This window comes from Mollisia scopiformis (genome assembly GCF_001500285.1).
Source record: "Mollisia scopiformis unplaced genomic scaffold LY89scaffold_20, whole genome shotgun sequence".
Lineage (NCBI taxonomy): Eukaryota > Fungi > Ascomycota > Leotiomycetes > Helotiales > Mollisiaceae > Mollisia > Mollisia scopiformis.
Genome location: NW_017263600.1, coordinates 427,718 through 445,228, shown reverse-complemented (window position 1 = coordinate 445,228; position 17,511 = coordinate 427,718). Strand labels below are relative to the sequence as shown.

The 17,511-nt window shown below is 46.9% G+C and overlaps 8 protein-coding genes across 8 annotated transcripts; 3 read left to right on the top strand and 5 right to left on the bottom strand.

Annotated features, from left to right (window-relative positions):
- Window positions 1-696: 696 nt before the first annotated feature.
- Window positions 697-2,540, bottom strand: LY89DRAFT_592216 (histone acetyltransferase ELP3; the record flags this gene model as incomplete). Its single annotated transcript, XM_018209684.1, has 3 exons — window positions 697-758; window positions 807-2,183; window positions 2,234-2,540. 3 exons carry the CDS (start codon window positions 2,538-2,540, stop codon window positions 697-699), a joined length of 1,746 nt encoding a protein of 581 aa, XP_018067180.1.
- Window positions 2,541-2,734: 194 nt separating this feature from the next.
- Window positions 2,735-4,211, top strand: LY89DRAFT_785395 (alpha subunit of succinyl-CoA ligase). Its single transcript, XM_018222892.1, has 7 exons — window positions 2,735-3,030; window positions 3,086-3,114; window positions 3,170-3,296; window positions 3,356-3,418; window positions 3,474-3,499; window positions 3,553-3,996; window positions 4,048-4,211. The coding sequence occupies exons 1-7, from the start codon at window positions 2,870-2,872 to the stop codon at window positions 4,185-4,187; spliced, it is 990 nt and encodes a 329-aa protein (XP_018067179.1). The 5' UTR covers window positions 2,735-2,869; the 3' UTR covers window positions 4,188-4,211.
- A 446-nt stretch (window positions 4,212-4,657) lies between these two features.
- Window positions 4,658-6,491, top strand: LY89DRAFT_687775 (AP-2 complex subunit MU). Its single transcript, XM_018215575.1, has 4 exons — window positions 4,658-4,758; window positions 4,812-5,114; window positions 5,164-6,133; window positions 6,182-6,491. Exons 1-4 carry the CDS (start codon window positions 4,725-4,727, stop codon window positions 6,186-6,188), a joined length of 1,314 nt encoding a protein of 437 aa, XP_018067178.1. The 5' UTR covers window positions 4,658-4,724; the 3' UTR covers window positions 6,189-6,491.
- Window positions 6,492-6,673: 182 nt separating this feature from the next.
- Window positions 6,674-8,180, bottom strand: LY89DRAFT_687774 (FAD/NAD(P)-binding domain-containing protein). The gene has a single exon (XM_018215574.1). The coding sequence runs from the start codon at window positions 8,063-8,065 to the stop codon at window positions 6,830-6,832; it is 1,236 nt and encodes a 411-aa protein (XP_018067177.1). The 5' UTR covers window positions 8,066-8,180; the 3' UTR covers window positions 6,674-6,829.
- A 157-nt stretch (window positions 8,181-8,337) lies between these two features.
- LY89DRAFT_721674 (uncharacterized protein) lies at window positions 8,338-11,775 on the bottom strand (the record flags this gene model as incomplete). The annotated part of the gene is made up of 6 exons (XM_018218664.1): window positions 8,338-8,470; window positions 8,576-9,780; window positions 9,910-10,443; window positions 10,659-11,045; window positions 11,426-11,606; window positions 11,665-11,775. The coding sequence occupies 6 exons, from the start codon at window positions 11,773-11,775 to the stop codon at window positions 8,399-8,401; spliced, it is 2,490 nt and encodes an 829-aa protein (XP_018067176.1). The 3' UTR covers window positions 8,338-8,398.
- A 241-nt stretch (window positions 11,776-12,016) lies between these two features.
- On the bottom strand, window positions 12,017-12,359 carry LY89DRAFT_622819 (uncharacterized protein; the record flags this gene model as incomplete). The annotated part of the gene is made up of 2 exons (XM_018210988.1): window positions 12,017-12,073; window positions 12,117-12,359. Coding segments are annotated over 2 exons (300 nt in total), but the record flags the coding sequence as incomplete, so codon positions are not given.
- Window positions 12,360-14,435: 2,076 nt separating this feature from the next.
- LY89DRAFT_737727 (peptidase S10, serine carboxypeptidase) lies at window positions 14,436-16,204 on the top strand (the record flags this gene model as incomplete). Its single annotated transcript, XM_018220290.1, has 3 exons — window positions 14,436-14,685; window positions 14,824-15,145; window positions 15,304-16,204. 3 exons carry the CDS (start codon window positions 14,436-14,438, stop codon window positions 16,202-16,204), a joined length of 1,473 nt encoding a protein of 490 aa, XP_018067174.1.
- Window positions 16,205-16,678: 474 nt separating this feature from the next.
- Window positions 16,679-17,041, bottom strand: LY89DRAFT_737726 (uncharacterized protein; the record flags this gene model as incomplete). The annotated part of the gene is made up of 2 exons (XM_018220289.1): window positions 16,679-16,906; window positions 16,961-17,041. 2 exons carry the CDS (start codon window positions 17,039-17,041, stop codon window positions 16,679-16,681), a joined length of 309 nt encoding a protein of 102 aa, XP_018067173.1.
- Window positions 17,042-17,511: the final 470 nt, after the last annotated feature.

Sequence of the window (17,511 nt, the reverse complement as noted above, 5' to 3'; positions counted from 1 at the left end):
TCCGGTCCAGGGGAGATCTGAAAACCATTCCTGAATGGTGCTTTCGCGTGATGTTGTTTGGCGGCTCCTTGTTCCGACGTGTTTAGCCGCTGAATTGCGACAACCCAGATCTGATCACACTTCACTTTGATCTGTCTTTTTTTTTAAGGTTTCTTCGAGATATGATTTCATGGACATTTATTTCTCCGTCATGCGGGGTTTCTAAGAGGCATCATTGAATGCTCTTCAGCAGTCAAGTTCAGCGCGACGTCCAAACTACAGTCAATTCCCTGCAAAATGAGCAAAAGTACACAATTCACAAGAGGATTCAAAGGGGAATTGAATTGGCCTCTGGGCCATCTATAATTGTATTCTTTCTTCGCGAGCTCCGAAAGCGTCCGCGTGCAAGCTGAATTCTTGCTGAACGACACCCTCGCTCCCGTCGTTACCTCAATCATCCACCGGCTAGGCTTACAATGTTCGGCGCTCAACTTGTCTGGCATTATCACTCTGGGAAGAAGTGACAACGCTGGTCGTAGGCTACACTGTGCTCCTGATGCGCAGTTGTGGAAGAGCCGCCGTTCGAGAGGTCTACTGCAGTTGACCTATCGGCAAGGGTACTGGAGCGGAGCGAGGAAGTGAGACTCAAGTCCTAGGGTGGAGTGGTTCAACAGACAGTTGTTTCTTCTTTGTGAAGAAAATTCGTGACACTCTGCATCAGAAATCATCATCGCTGTCATCTTCATCTCTGGGTTTCAGGTGCTTGCTCATATATGGCCCTGCGACATGTTAGAAAAGTAGAATTCTTTCAGACATGCTCGACTCACCATCAAGCCAATATCCAAGTCGGCGATAATAGTCTCTTGTGCCAACTCCAGATATGACAGTGATCTTCGTGCTGCCATGTTCATCTCTTGCGATTCTCTCGGCCTCTTCCATCAGCAAGGTTCCGTAACCTTGATGTTGGAACTTTCTTGGATCGCGACCATGTACTGGTACAGCAGAACCATAGACATGTAGCTCACGAATCAAGCTTGTCGGCTGTCCCGTAAGCTCGGGGCGGAAAGTGTATTTTGCTGAGCACTTCCTCAGTCTCAACAGTCCGATGAGGATATCTTGCTTGGGGTCCTCATATGCCAGGAAAGTTTCCCATCCGCCATTTGCCGTGTAGTCTCGACGGACCAATTCCACTTGTGATGGACGAATCTTGTTTTTGACCTCATTAATGCCGACCTCTCGTGTTCGAACATCACGGCAAGTAGTCCCAAAATCCTTCATTCGACTCAAAGCCAGTTCACGCAGATTCCCATTTTCGACACCAGAGGTGACCAGAGGCATGGGGATATCTCTCTGGACACGATAGATCCGAGTCCAAGGAGGGACCAAGGCCAGAATCCGGGCAACGATATCAATCAGAGCATTTGGTGTATAGTTCTTATATCTTCCAGTCCTCCACAACTCATATAGTCCCGTGCCTCGAATGACGAGCGTTGGGTAGATCTTGAGGCCATCGGTTCGGAAGGCTGGATTCTCAAAGTACTCTCTGAATTGATCCAAATCTCTTTCCATGCCAACATTTGGTAAATCTGGCATCATATGGCTGACAACCTTAAATCCTGCATCTTTCGCAAAGCAGAAAGTTTCTGCCACCGATGCTACTGTATGGCCTCGATTTGTATCTCGAGCAACATCCTCGTAAAGAGACTGTACGCCAATCTCCAACCGTGTACATCCATATCGCAGCATGTCGGTCAAGTGGGGAGGAAGGCAATAATCGGGCCGTGTCTCTATTGTGATTCCCACACATTTGATATTACTCATCTCTCCTGCCTCAACAGCTTCGTCGACATTGTTCCCCTGGTATCCGCTAAGTGCATTGTGAAGTTGTGAAATGAAACCTTCTCTGTAACTGGGCGCCAGGGACATGAAAGTGCCACCCATGATAATGTATTCAACCTTGTCCACGCTATGCCCTAGAGATTTGATCTGATCGACTCGTCCTCTTGCCTGCTCGAATGGATCGTATCGTGCTCTAATTGCTCGCATGGAAGTCGGCTCGTAGCCAGTATATGATTGAGTCGAGTATTCGAAGTCGGAGTCAGGACCGCCTGGGCAGTATACACAAATGTTACCAGTGTATGCGATGTGAGGGCATCTGTGAGGTTTGCACATTACAGCCACAACAGCTATTCCAGAAGCACTTCCTAAAAAAGCGGTCAGGTAGAATAACCAGAGGATATTATTGGAGACATACTGATTGGTTTTGCTATTAATTTTGGCAAGATGTATTTCTTGTGTTGTTCAGGAATTGCAGCAATGATAGCAGTTAGAGGGGGAATATTGCTTAACCTGTGCTTCTTGGACATCTTTGAGCGCAAGCTATTGAGGTTCACATCTTTCCTCGGCGCATTTTGGTCCTGCTGAGCTTCATGATCTGCGATAAGAAAGCTTGCTATATCAGAGCAACAGCGGATGTATCTTTCATTTTCTGGTGGTAGGTTTTGGTCTTTGGGCTTTTTCTGCCTCTCAGCCAACGTCATTGTAAGAGTTTCGGTCGCCATTCTGCAGAATAAATTCTAGAGATACGAGCGTGTGATCACGCCAGTTCTAGCAGTGCAATCCAAAGACTATGCGTTGTGCGACAAAATTGTTTTTCGCTGGTGGTGAAATGAATGGTGGTGGGGTTTAGTGACCCTCGAAATAATTTCTGGGATGCCGGAAAGTTCCGTTTGAGTTAACAGCTCTCGCGGAAACTCTAGCGAAAACTCCGGGACCCTTTCCTTGAAGTTATTCTGACCTCAAAAATCGACTCTCAATCCCTTTACCCTCCTTTCCTCGACATCAATTGTCCTCAGGCCGCTTTTCCTTGACACCAATTGTCTTCGGCAAGATGCAGGCTTTTTCAAGATGCGCCAGACCTGCCCTCAAAGCAGTCCTGCGAAGACAGAACTATTCGACCTCAACGGGAGCGTACGCCGCGACTGCTGAGAACCTAAGGATCAACAAAGATACAAAGGTCATCTATCAAGGCTTCACAGGAAAGCAGGGAACGTCAGTTGCTGTGGTTTTCCTGGTGTTGGAGCTCTTTGCTGACGATGAATGATAGATTCCACGCGCAACAAGCTATCGAGTACGGTACGTGTCCGGAAGCTCCCAAACCTCAAGTAATCGCATCTGATGGCATATACAGGCACTCAAGTTGTTGGAGGGACGAATCCTAAGAAGGCTGGACAAACACATCTTGGTCTGCCAGTTTTTGCGAACGTTGCAGATGCAGTGAAGGAGGCGGGAGCTACTGCCTCAGCTATCTTCGTCCCGTACGACAGCTCCTCCCGATGATGGATCTTGAGATTGTGTATACTGATATGCTTGTTAGACCTCCGCTTGCGGCAGCTGGTATCGAGGAAGCTATTGCGGCCGAAATCCCTCTGGTAGTCTGGTACGGATCTTTCATTCACATGTGATAAGGACACTATTGACAATTTTTTTACCAGCATTACTGAGGGTATTCCCCAACATGGTATGTCATTTGATAGCTTTCGAAATTTGTCATTGGTGCTAACAGCTTGGTAGACATGGTCCGAATTACCGATATCTTGAAGACGCAAGGAAAGACACGTCTGGTGGGTCCCAACTGCCCAGGTCTCATTGCTCCCGGACAATGCAAGATTGGTATCATGCCTGGGTTCATTCACAAGCGGGGTCGTATCGGTATTGTCTCTCGTTCAGGAACTCTTACCTACGAAGCTGTCAACCAAACCACCCAGGCTGGTCTTGGTCAATCTCTTGTCGTTGGTATTGGTGGTGATCCATTCTCTGGAACAAACTTCATCGATTGCTTAAAGGTCTTCCTGGAGGATGAAGAGACAGATGGTATCATCATGATCGGTGAGATTGGAGGTTCTGCTGAAGAAGACGCTGCCGATTTCTTGAAGGAATACAACACCGCAAATAAGCCAGTTGTAAGCTTCATTGCCGGTATCTCCGCGCCACCAGGACGACGAATGGGCCACGCAGGTAAGTTTAATATTATATGTTGAACAAGGACCGAACTGACCTCTGGATTAGGTGCCATCGTCAGTGGTGGAAAGGGAGGAGCGGATTCCAAGATTGCGGCTCTTGAGGCTGCTGGTGTTATCGTGGAGCGAAGTCCAGCTCTTCTTGGAAAGACTCTACACGCAGAGTTTGTACGACGTGACTTGATTTAGATGACCTTGTGAAATAGATGACGGGACAGTTGCACATGGAGCGTTAATGCATTTCCTATGGGTCGATGTTCAATACCTTGTTCTTGTACAGTTAGTAGCAAATTCGACATGCATTCAATATAGACTTTGACGGTTGTGTTTGACACTTTGCAAGAAAACCACTTCTGGACTCGAGTTGTTTATATGCTATTCCAAGATCGTACTTGTATTAAAGCTTTGTTCCGGTCTATACAGTCAGCAATCCGTGAAGAACAGACTTGATTTCAAGCTAAATCTGGCGGCAATACGTCAAATGAACGAAAATGTGGAGGGACTTACGATTCCAACTACAGGTTTCTTCATCTTCTTTCCTTCGGCGTTAGCAGCGGCAACATCCGCCGATCGATTTAAGCTTCATCTTGCGTCGGCGAAACCTTTTGCCGCGCATTAGTTGAATCCTCGAAGCTCAAAGCTCCCCCACATCAACATCGCACCAGACCTCCTCAAGTCCAAATACCTTGTCGCATCACGAGCTCCCCCGCATAGGCAATTGACACCATGTTATCTGGCATCTTGATCTTTAACCAGAAGGGTACGTACACCACTGTCATCATGCTTTGTTACGCTCTAATCTTCGAATATTAGGGGAAAATCTGATCTTCCGCGCTTTTCGCAATGACTGCCGTCCTCGCCTTGCCGATGTATTTCGAATCCAAGTAATTAGCAATGCGCAAGTTAGATCCCCGATTCTCACGCTGGGAAGTACGACCTTCAGCCATGTGAAGCACGAGAATATCTACCTAGTAGCGATTACAAAGAGCAATGCCAATGCTGCGCTGGTATTCGAGTTTCTATACAGGTTAACAGCGCTGGGGAAAGGGTATTTTGGGAAATTTGATGAGGAGGCTGTGAAGAACAACTTTGTGCTTGTCTATGAGCTTTTAGATGGTACATATGGCTTCGCTCTGAGTATGCTTGTTGCTGATGACATCCGCAGAGATTCTAGACTTTGGATACCCTCAAAATACCGAGACCGATACCCTAAAGATGTATATCACTACGGAAGGAGTCAAATCCGAACGAACAATGGAGGACTCGGCGAAGATCACAATGCAAGCAACCGGAGCACTGTCATGGAGGAAAGCTGATGTCAAATATCGCAAGAACGAAGCATTCGTGGATGTCATCGAAGATGTCAACCTCCTCATGTCAGCAACGGGCACAGTTCTACGAGCAGATGTCAACGGCCAAATTGTGATGCGCGCATACCTTTCCGGGACACCGGAATGTAAATTCGGGCTGAACGATCGATTGTTGCTGGACGGTGACAGTCTATCTTCTTTGCCATCAGGAAATAGAATGGGCACAAAAGCAACAAAAGCCGCAGCTGGTAGTGTTACACTTGAAGATTGTCAGTTCCATCAATGCGTCAAGCTGGGCAAATTCGACACGGATCGAATCATTTCTTTCATCCCTCCGGATGGAGAATTCGAATTGATGCGATACAGAGCGACGGAGAATGTTAATTTACCCTTTAAAGTCCATGCTATCGTCAACGAGGTCGGAAAGACCAAGGTGGAATACAGCATTGCTATCCGAGCAAATTATGGCAGCAAGCTGTTTGCAACGAATGTTATTGTTCGAGTGCCTACGCCGCTGAACACTGCACGCATCACAGAGCGATGTACTCAAGGCAAAGCCAAGTACGAACCAAGTGAAAACAACATTGTGTGGAAGATCCCGAGATTCACTGGGCAGAACGAATTCGTGCTGAGTGCAGAGGCAACTTTGACAAGCATGACGAATCAGAAAGCTTGGTCAAGACCACCGCTGAGTCTCAACTTCAGCTTGTTGATGTTCACCAGCTCAGGACTGCTGGTGCGATACCTGAAGGTGTTTGAGAAGAGCAATTACTCCTCAGTGAAGTGGGTTAGGTATATGACAAGAGCGGGTTCTTATGAGATACGGTAAGTACGTTGCATGCTTGCTGATGCAGTAAAACTAACCAAACTCAGATTTTGATTGTTTTACACGGCGTTGGGTTTTGTAGCGAAGCATAGCGTATTACGGGTGTAGGCGCACTGGAATACTGGGTACATAATGCGAAATCCTTTGATCTGAGATACTTCTTACGTGTTGAGAGACTCTCCTTCTACTTAATCTCTCGAATAGTGCCTACATTAACGGGATGTTAATCGATGCGGCAGGCCCTGCTATTATCCGAAGCCAAGCAAGATCCGCAAGAGTTCGCTAATGAGTCCCTAGAGCAGTTCCGTATCGCCAATCGATGACATACGGTCTTGCAGCTCCAACGAATGCAGGGAGACAGCTTCCAATACGCGGTTCTTCGTTACAGAAGCTCAAAAGTTGAACATGTGAGCTGGTGTGCTCACTTATGAGCGCATCTCTGTTATCTTATTACGCTTTCCACTTTCACAAATTTTTGCAATGGTCATCATTAACACATGCGATGCTTGAGAGAGATTGTTTTTTATCTTTCGATACCACTTGAATTAGTGCTCTATATGTAATTTGGGTATATCTATCTATGCTTGCTCCTCTTTTCCATACTATCATATGTCCTTCCTTACTGTTTTAGCGTCAAATCTTGATTATCGAGTCTACCAACATTTCCATCTGGCCAAGTGCTCGATGGATTCAAATCACGCCTCACCAGTCGGCGGCGGCATGCCACCCATGGCACTCGCCATGAAATTCACGATCCCTTCTGGCGCATTATCTGCGAAAATCATCTTCAAATTCCCCCATGTGTCAGCCTCCAGTTCCTCCGCACGCGGGAACATCTTCTCCTCATATCCCTTCACAGCATCGTCAATACTCCTCTCACTCCCCTCGCTCAAAGACTCAATAATACCCTCAGCAAGTTGCAAGGCATCAAGCATAGCAGCATTAACCCCCTCTCCAGCAAACGGCGTAATGAGATGGGCCGCATCACCCAATAAAGTGATGTTTGGAACATGCTCCCACTTGAAGCCAATAGGCAGCATCAGAAGCGGATTCGCCGTAATCTCAAACCCGGACGAACACCCGGCTGCGATCAAATCTTTGCTGGCTTTCCCCCAAGACTCAAACAGAGCAGGATCTGTAAGTAATCTCGTCTTCAACTCTTCTGGGCCTAGGCTATCGAGTCCCACGTCTCGTAGCCAGGAAGAGGAGTCGCCACATTGGAGCATGAGGTATATGCGCGCGGAATCGACGCTGCCGCGTTGAGCCATGACGGCTTTATGGTCTCCGGACGCGGAGTAGGTTCCTTTGCCGATGATAGCTTCGAGATCGGGATGCGTGGTGGTGATGTGGGGAATGGTAAGCGTGATGCAGGATACGCTGCTATAATACGGGACGGTGGTCGAGAGAACTGTTCGGGTTTTCGAATACGCGCCATCGGCACCTATCACCAGGTCATATTCCTTGTCAAACTCGGAACCTTGGTGAGAAAAGTGCAGCGTCCATTTGGCGGAGGAGGAGGAAGTGAGAGATAGGACTTTGTGTTCCCATTTTATGTTCTGGGCTGGGATGGACGATAGGAGTAAGTCTGTGAGACTGTTCCGTGGGATTTCAGGTCGTTCGCCGCCGTTGCCGTTGTCTTGCCAGCGGATGTTGCCTGCTTTGTCGGTGATGATGCAGTCTTCGCTGCATTCGCCGGTCAGGGTTAGGAATTTGTCGTATAGACCGCAGCGTTTGAGGGCTAGGAGGCCAGAGTCAGGGTGCAGGTCGAGAGAGCCGGAGGGGACGAGTGGTGAGGTTGGTGAGCTGGATGTAGGTAAGGGCCGGAGGTCGAAGAGGGTGTATGGGATGTTGTGTTTTGTAAGGAGAGAGGCTATTGTGAGGCCTCCTGGACCGGCGCCTAGGATGGCAATTCTTGGGTCTGAGGTTGTCATTATTGTTTTTGAATGATGGTCAGAATTAGTATTCAGTAGGATTCATCCAAAACGGATTGAGAGATACTTATAGCTACAACATTTCATCTTTATTGTAATGCGCGGGATATTTTGCTCCCGACGGGTTCTTGGTTATTGTCCGTTGAATCTTGGTTCCTCGTAAAGCTCGGGTTCTAGCCATGTCCGAAGCTAAGGTGGGGCCGAGGAACTTCACTGGTTCTCAAACTCGATCATCAAGTTTTCAATAGTCCGATAAATGTCACAATCTCATACGATAAACACTCAGATTTAGGGACTCTGATTCTCCTTTGATTTATTTTACGCTCTTGATACCTAGGAATTGCGGAGACCTGGCCGACTACTATTTTCGATCGCGCTCACAGTCAACTGACCCCTCGATGCTTGCTAAGAAAATCGGTGCCAAAGAGCGAAAATAAAAGCAATGAGAGCAACAAGCCCAGAAGATACAAGAGCAAGTGGCTTATTCCAACCTGGAGAATCCAGAGTTACCTGATTTCTCACGCTCCGAGACATCTCCTTCCATTTCTGCTCTTGCCGATCCACATCAATCATTCTTTCTCGAATCTTCTTAGACTGTCTTGAGTCTGGACCCAAGTTTTGATCTGATGTTTTGAGCCATTGAACATAGTGCTTTCTAGCCTCAGCATACTTGAACTGATCTCGTAGAGCCTGACCTTTGTTGATTGCACTCTCATATACTCGAAACGTATTTGGACCTTTAAGTGCCATCAAACCGTCAATCGCACGCTGATGTAGAATCTCAGATCTCCGATTCTCCTCCTTTGCCCCTAACACAGAGGCAAAAATGGACACAGCGTGAATGGTTTCAACCGGTACTCGAGTTATGTCGATTTCCAACGGCTCCGACACTGCTTTAACGAGACTTGGGTTGGTGTTGAGAAGGCTTTCCGCGTAGTCAATTTCGCCTTGCATATTTGCACATGCAGCTAGGCTGTTGGTTACATTCTGGGCAACACTGGAAGAATAGCCAAATGTTTCAATCATGCGAGTGTGCAGAGGCTCAAGAATTTTTCGAGCATTCGCGTACTCTCGCTTGCTGAGATGGACAGATGCCAGGGCATGGCGGCAGGCATCTGTCTCACGATGATTTGGGCCAAAGACTTCGACGTGTTCTGTAAGTAATCTCAGAAAGTCAGGTAGAAATTCGTAGGCCTCCGCGCTACCCGGTGACTTCCGAGACCTGAACTGTGAATATATCCTTTCCCGGTTAAGTTGAATGGTTAAAGAGTGAAGGGGGCCAAGTGATTCTTGTGCAGTTCGAAAAGCCTCTGACGCAATCTCTTCCGCTGCTTTCATCTCGTTCATAGCCATATAGCACTGTGCCAACCGAAGTTTCTTCTCGATGGTAATTCTTGCTCTTGGGCCAGAATAAAACATTTCCATGCGCAACGAGTCTTGCCATGAATCCAGCAACAGGTGACTAAGTCGTTTTATACAGCGATTGCTCAATGATGCATCAACCATGCGTCCTGAGACTCTGAGCATTATTTGCAAGTTCGCAAGTATCGACTGTTCTGTGGAGTTTATCGTTCCCTGCGAATCTCCTCGCTTGAAAGCAAAATGGGGATAGAATGAAGACGTCCAAGTTACACTGGATCGCGATGTCAGGAAGCTGTCAAGAAGAATCAATTGTTGAAGTACAATTTCTTCTGATCTCATGAAATGATCAAACCCTCAAGACAGAGTTAGCGTCGTATTACCCATTTGAAAGAAAAGGAGATTCTCTCAACGGAGCAAATCTCAGCCAGTTCCATTAGAAGGAGGAACGGTGCATGATACATCGGGATATATGAGTGACTTACAGTATTGAGAAGCATACTCTAGCAATGGATACTGCTTGCTGAGACTATCGACATGCACCTGAACATCTGTCCCAAGCGTCCTCTCCGAGACGGTGAAGTTGAGATAGGACAGGCAAAGACAGGCCATTTCTGTTTCAGCAAATTCGCCTTTCGGACGTGGACCCCACGAATAAGACTTTAGAAATTCCTTTGCCGAGACGTGAATGAGCTCTATTGCACCGAGATCGTTGAGCTGGAGGAAGGGACCACATGCCCGAGACAGGATCTCCCACCCACCTAAGAGTTTGTTCCCCGGGTCAACAGAGCCGTTCGAAATATCAACAGCTAGTAGCTCTAGTATCTCTTCAAGTCTGAAGGGGCGACAAGCCACGGAGGCCAGCGGCAATGCTCTGGCTCGTACTGGACTCAATCCCTTTGAAGATTTGTCTAGTTCCTCAATTATCGTTGCGTAGGTGACGTCAAGTCCAGGATTGCCCTTTTCAAGGAACGCTTCTACGGCATTCCAAGTTCTGAGTTGATCAAGCTCACTGATAGCTAGGTCAGCTCAGAGAAAAAGCCTTTGGAACCGCTTAGCAGTCGCTTCAGAATTTCGTGCCGGCGGTCGCCCAAGTGAACCATGCTCGACAGCTTTTGTTGAAGGAACTTAGCAATGTCGTTCATGGAGTCAGAGGTTGCTATTTCCATTGTTTTCCAGCCTTCAAGGGGGATTTCTAGTCTGGTGGTGTTCCGGCTTACAATCAACACTTTACATTGTGCACTTGATTGTGGTAGGTGTCCGATTGTGCGCAAGAATGATTCGACCTCGACCGATCTTGAATCTAGTTCGTCAACACCATCCACAATAAGGAAAGTCTCTGCCAAGGTGTTTCGAATGGTATCTTCTACGACCTTGAGAATCGTATCGAATGGAACATCTGACATGGCAATAATTTGGGCTTTGAGGCTGAGTAATTGTGCTTTGAGACTGACAGCCATATGTTGGCTTTGTAGTGCTTGGAAGAGAAGGTCTCTAAGGAGAGCATGGAGCGGATCATTGAGAGATCGATACGAGTGGCAATGTAAAGTGAGTACAGTACCACTGTTCTCGGATCTTAAAGTGTCAGATATATAATCAGACAGTACTGTCTTTCCGACACCTGGACGTGATATGCTTATTAGTCCATCTTCAAAAGGTTCGAATTTATCGAAGTCTAAAGGATGAGTGTTACCGGGTTTTCCAAGCAGCCAAAGACCCGCTGACTGATCACAATATCTCCATTCCTGGAATTAACTCTTGCTATCAATCCATTTGCACGTTCCCACAGTCCGTTGCTTTGAACAAGCCGATCCCAGCTGGTTTCGGAAGGCATTCAGCCATGTCAAAATATCAACCCACTTGTCCTCGTTCTCAGATATTTCTGATCAAAGATTGATCAGCTAATGCCTTTTCTCCCCTTCATCTTCAGAGTTTTATACATGTCCAGACTGGGAAACCAGAAGGTGGAAATCTAGAATGGTACAAGGCTGGAAGACTTACCGAGGGTTTGGTTCCGAACACTTTGCGAGGACAAAACTAGATCTAGGTTCGATTTAACAACATTATATTGCTTAGAGTTCCTGCTTGAGAACTGAGCAATTTGGCGATGATCTGCATCGACTGGGATCACATTTTCAAGTGGTGGACCTAGGCCTAATTTTGCGGATCCTTTGGGCACAATCTACCCATTCGAAGGTTAGCGAAATCAAATTTTTTTTTTCAGAGCTGTATGCTCTTACCACCGCTTCAGCTATTCCAGCAATTTTCAAAGGCTTCAATTCGTAGAAAGACAGAACCTTGATCTTCTCCTCTTGCAGAAGAGATCCAAATTGAGAGCCCAGCTCGTCCATATCGTCTGAATCAAGCTATAGATGTTGAAGATTGGCCGTATTTGCTTTGAATCCCGCTGCTTTGATGCATGTTACTGCAACATCTGCATAGGATGCCAGTTGAGATCCTCTGTGTGGTGTTCCCATGAACATTACTGCCTTTGTGGCAGTCTTCAGAGAGCCAGCATCGTGTCCTTTGTGCGCTAGAAGTAGGGCCTTTATCTATTGTTACTCTTCTATTTTTCAATATTTCGAGCCGAATTACCTTCTTCACTACAAGACCACCCAAGCTATGACACACAAATATGATAGGGCGATTCTAGCTCGTGTTAGTATTTCTCATCGGAGTTTACTCCTGTAACGGGCAGAACAAAACTTGCCTTCTGATCTCTAGATGCTCTCACGCTGGCTAAATTTTGCAGTAGTTGCTCTGCATAATCGATAATGCATCCTCTGCTTGACGTGAAGACTTGAGCATTATACCCGAAGGTAAGAATCCGTGTATTGGGGAAGTCTTTTGGCAAGTAGTCCTCGAGCCACTTTTCCCCATTTGGATGAGTCCACGTCCGGTGCGGATGGCCCTTGATGCCATGAACAGCGACGAGGCTAGGCACATTAGATTGAGCTTGGAAAATTGAACGGCCTTACTCGAATTCAGCTTCCACCCCCGGATCATTCAGTACAGTTATCCCGAGAATATCGTCCATACCTTAAGTAAGGAATTGCGACACCTGAGCCTGGAGTGGTTCGGAAGTCTTGTCGATTTTTTAGGAGACAAGGACTTTAGGTCTCGTGAGCTTACTGAGCAGGATGGGAAAACTAGACCCTACTGGCGAAGCGGCAAGGCAGTTTTTGCTGTGCGCAGTTTGGTCTGTGCCGAGTAGATTCGGTGGTGTCTGATGCATCTCTTAAATCACGCGTTCAGTAACACTTTATTGGGCAATGAAAATGTATCAAACTTTATTCATTACACAAACAATTACGGATGTTTATCTCTCAAGTTTGCTTCTCCAGAACATACGACCTGTACTGGACAGCTCGCCAAAGGTACAGACTAATTTAAGTACCGATTCGCTTTCTGGCCCGCTGCCAACCTATTACAATCCCATACTTGTATCACCGTCGTCGTCCTCCGTATCCTGGGGAGCAGTCTCTGCGCGGCGTTATTGACAAGTTCATCCACAGAATACTACACCTGTATGCGATATAGTAGCTGAGGTTGGACTTGCCAGAATCGAAAAACAACCAAAGCTCTGTTCCAGTCACTGCGCTATAAAATAGTGAGCGTCATTTGAATACGAGCGCGAGAAAGTTGGAAGAACCTGTCAGACTAATTTCTTCGTGCTATGCTTGAGGTTCTGTAGTACAGTGCAATCTTTACCAGACGTATTGCTTGTTGATTTGCTTGATCGTTGTCACTCTGCTGGATGAGAGCAGCGGCGAATTTGTGTATTTAGCTTCAACAACGATGCACGTAAGGTAGAGTATGCTTGGATATAACAAGGGAGTGATAAAATCTCTCACAGTTTGTCCCGATTGGTTGCCTCAGCAAGGCGAACATACCTTGGTACTGTCCAATGAGCATGAAGAGGAGCAGCAACAATCCGTGAATGCGCATGCATCATGCAGTACACCAACAGCCACGAACTCTCACCGACTCACCTGACGCCCGACAGCGCTATAAGCAAATGTCTGCCTTGCTTCTAAAGCCCGAGGCAATTATGATCTTGGACGACGTAGCGCTACTGTGGTCAGACAGCATACGAGCTATGTCCAGCAGCACCTAGGATGCTTATTCTGGTTTGTCGGCTGGCGTGTTCGGCTTGATAGGCTAACCTCTAGACCAATTTTTCGCCCGAAGGACTCAATCTGACTCAGCTCCCTTCGATCACGTGGGTGCTCCGCTTCCCGGCTCTTCAGAGCTTGGCTATTGAATAAGATGGCGAAGGAATCCCAGAGAATTCTCGATCTTATACCATAGCTAGGGATAGTTCTTTGGAATCCTGAAGAGCTGGGTGGAAGAAACCCTCATGTGATCGAAAGCTGACAGTTGAGCTGAAATGTTCTAACACTTGAGAGTACATTCGTTGCGAAGATGAGATATAGCGCACTCTGCAACTTCCGATTCTCGAGTCACATGGATGGCATCTACCTCCCGCCTCCCGATCTCTTTGGTATCATAGTTCCCGGTTCTAGCATAAGATTGAGAGTAGGTATTCCGAGGAAGGATACTATCCTAGAAAGTGAAGATGACTTTCGGAAGAGCCCTCCATCCTGATGGCATGAGTTGTCCGTCTTCATCTATCCATAGCTTAGATTCGGTGCAGGTCTGGTTCCAGTCGCCATCGGAACCTGTGATGTTCGTTGTCGATCGAGGCATTTGATATCCGTCTCGGTGACGCCTTAGTGTCACGTGATAACGCCAAATAATCGCTGCAGTAGATGCCAATGGCTACCTGGGTGTCAGGTCTTACAGGATTATACACATACTTACCATTCCGACTTCTGAAAATATCTAGGTGTTGGTCGAACGTTGATCCGTGGCGTACCACGGAGTACCTATGTGTCCAAAGAGTGTTTCAAGTACGCTGACTCAGCATTGCCTCTGCTGCCTTTATCTTATCACCAACCTCCTCTCCAACATTTCACAACAAAAGTCCATCTTGGATAAGCCTGTCGAAATGACCCGACTATCCATCCCATTATTATCCCTTGCTATCAGCACATCGGCGTCCTTTTTGTCCCAGCTACCGATAACATCTGGAACTGGTGAACTTCCGTTTGGAGGCTCTGAAGTCAGGGTACTCACCCACGAATCTCATCCAGATCACAGTCTCATAATCACGGCTCATAACGTCAATGATCCTTCCATCAAAGATGATCGGCCAAGCATAACCGATGTGTGCCCAGGAGCAACATCTGGTTATACAGGTAAGCCTACTGTCTTCGCACAGCATTCCATTTTCTCTCATATCTCGACGACCTGCGGTGTGGCAATACTGAAAACTCCGATTTTAATCACTGCAAATCATAAATTACTTATACTGACTATAAAGCTATGGACTACAGGATATCTTACATCAGGCCCCAAGCATTTCTACTTTGCCTACTTTGAGTCGCGCTCGGACCCCACTTCCGATCCCCTCGTTCTGTGGCTCAATGGAGGGCCTGGGTGTTCAAGTATGGTTGGTCTCTTCATGGAACTAGGACCGTGCATTGTCAATGAAGGAGGAGATTCGGCCAGGGAGAATGTCAACAGTTGGATCAACAAAGCAAATGTATTTTTCCTGGACCAGCCAATCGGAGTTGGGTTTTCTTATTCTTCGAACCATTCTGCCCCTGGTGGTCAGGGTGGCACGTTTGCAGCAAGTGAGGATGTCTACGCCTTCATGTAAGAAACTAACCTTCTCCGTACACTTTTCCTGAATCGTTCTTGGCAAATTTGTAGTGCTGCAAGATTTTCAGGCGCATATATATTTCGGCACCACTGGAACATTGATCTGAAAACCCGAGATACACAAGAAAGCATGCTGACGCACAAGTACGTAGGAGACTGTGGTACAAAGCATTTCCTGAGTCAAAGTCACTGCCTTTCTCAATCGCAGGCGAAAGTTACGGAGGGCATTACATCCCAGTCTTTGCGGATCATATCGACAAAATGAACAAAATCTCTACCCTCGATGACCAAATTCCCCTGGAATCCGTGCTTATCGGCAACGGCATCTTCAGCGATGTCAAACAAAGAAGTTCTTCTTACGACATCTCATGTACCAATGCCACAGGAATTGGTCCCCTTCTCGCGGAAGACGTCTGCGGTAAGATGGCCAAGGCGGTGGGGAGATGCGAGTATTTACTATCTGCTTGTCACGACTATCCGGATCCCTTAGTATGTGAAGCTGCGTCCAATTATTGCAGCAAGGAACTCGACAGCCCGTACTTCAGGTCTGGACGAAACTACTACGATGTCAGCAAACCTTGTGAGGGGTATTTATGTTATCCTATCATGAACTCAATCACCAAGTTCTTAAGAACCGAGAAAGTCCGCGGCGCATTGGGAGTTGACAAAGAAGCGCCACCATTTGAGGGATGCAGCAACAAGGTTGGCGATGAGTTCGTAAAAGTCAATGACTACATCATCGACACTCGACCTTACGTTGCTTCCCTGCTCCACTCTGGAATTCGAGCTATGATCTATGTCGGCACTTATGATTGGATCTGCAACTTTGTAGGCAATGAGCGAGTCTTCGGCTCGCTGAAATGGAATGGCATGCCTGATTTCCGTTATCAGCAGGAGAACAACAAGCAAGTCTGGAGCGGCGGTTTGTGGTGGGAGAGTGGCTTATTGAGATATGTGAGGATTAACGGGGCTGGGCATATGGTTCCTTGGGACAAACCGGCGGAGGCGTTACATTTGTTTACGGCTTGGTTGGATAATAAGGGTCTGAAGTAGGATAGCCAAGTTCCGAATACTGATAGGCATTTGGGAGTTGCGGGGAACGCATCAATAGCCCATCCAATGCATCCATATTTGGTACTTCTTCTCCGCGGCCGAGATTTCGGAGGAACCTGTTCTTTCTCATAGGATCAAATCTGCACTTTGAAGGGCTATGATCATTTATCTGCTCCACTTGCTATAAGCTGAATCTAGGTTCTCTGTTCTCGCGCCGGATATTGAGCCCAAACACTAGTCTTCTGGAGGTCGGCGAATTTGACAAGCAGCACCTGATATGGGTTTGCAGATTTCATTCGAACCATTCCGCTTTCCTCGCGATTTGCGCTACCTGCGCCATTAGCGCATTCAGCTTCATCGAACAGAGAACAACAACTTCACCTCGCTAAGCTCTGAACTTAATCAAATCTTTAATAATTCATAGAGGGAGGAGTAAGTACTCCTCACATAATCATCACCTTCTAGCGAAAGACCTCACTCCTCCAATCCAGCTTTCTCCAACATCTCGTCAATCCCAGCCTTCAACTCTCTCAAATCTGCTCCCATCACCGTCCTAGCCCACATGCCACCATTCTTATCCCGGTACATAAGTTTTAACATCGGCAATTGATTTGGAGCAAACTTGAACAGCATGCTAGTTTCCGGTCCATAGTCCATCTGCGCAAATGCGATGTTACGGTAACGAGAAGCAAGGTCTTCGTACTAAGGGGTGAAGATCTTGCAGGCTGGTAACGAGGAGTTTGAGACGTAGATCACAGATGGTGTGCCTTTGGTTTCGGCTGCGGAGGTGAATGTGGCGTGTGAGATGGCGGAGGTGAGGTGGGTTATGGACGGCATTATGTGGTGATGTAATGTCGATTTTCGTGGAGAGAAATTGATCTTTTTTTGCCTTGGGATGCTAATGGCTGCGTTTCCTTTTTGGAAAGGTGCGAGCATATGAAGAAGTCTTTCATATGTATTCAAGTGATCTTTAATCTTAGCGTGGGGTGACAGCCGTTGGTCCGAAACCTTACCTCTTCCTCTTTAGTTGGCGGGTATGTTGGTATAGCCGTGTACACAGACTGATTCACAGAAGATATTTTTCTGCATTCATCTCAGCACAGAGTTATGTGCATTGTTTTGTCCACAAAGTCTCACAATGCCGGCACGCAATGTTTTTATGGAGGTCAGCGTGATACGCTTTGCTCGATGAGGCAATAAGGCGGATTTTCAAGTTGACGAAATTGGACGCTTGACAATCCAGCCTCCGCCAACTTCTCTTATATCGTCCGAATGGTCCTCGTACTTTTTTTCACCATAACTTCGAC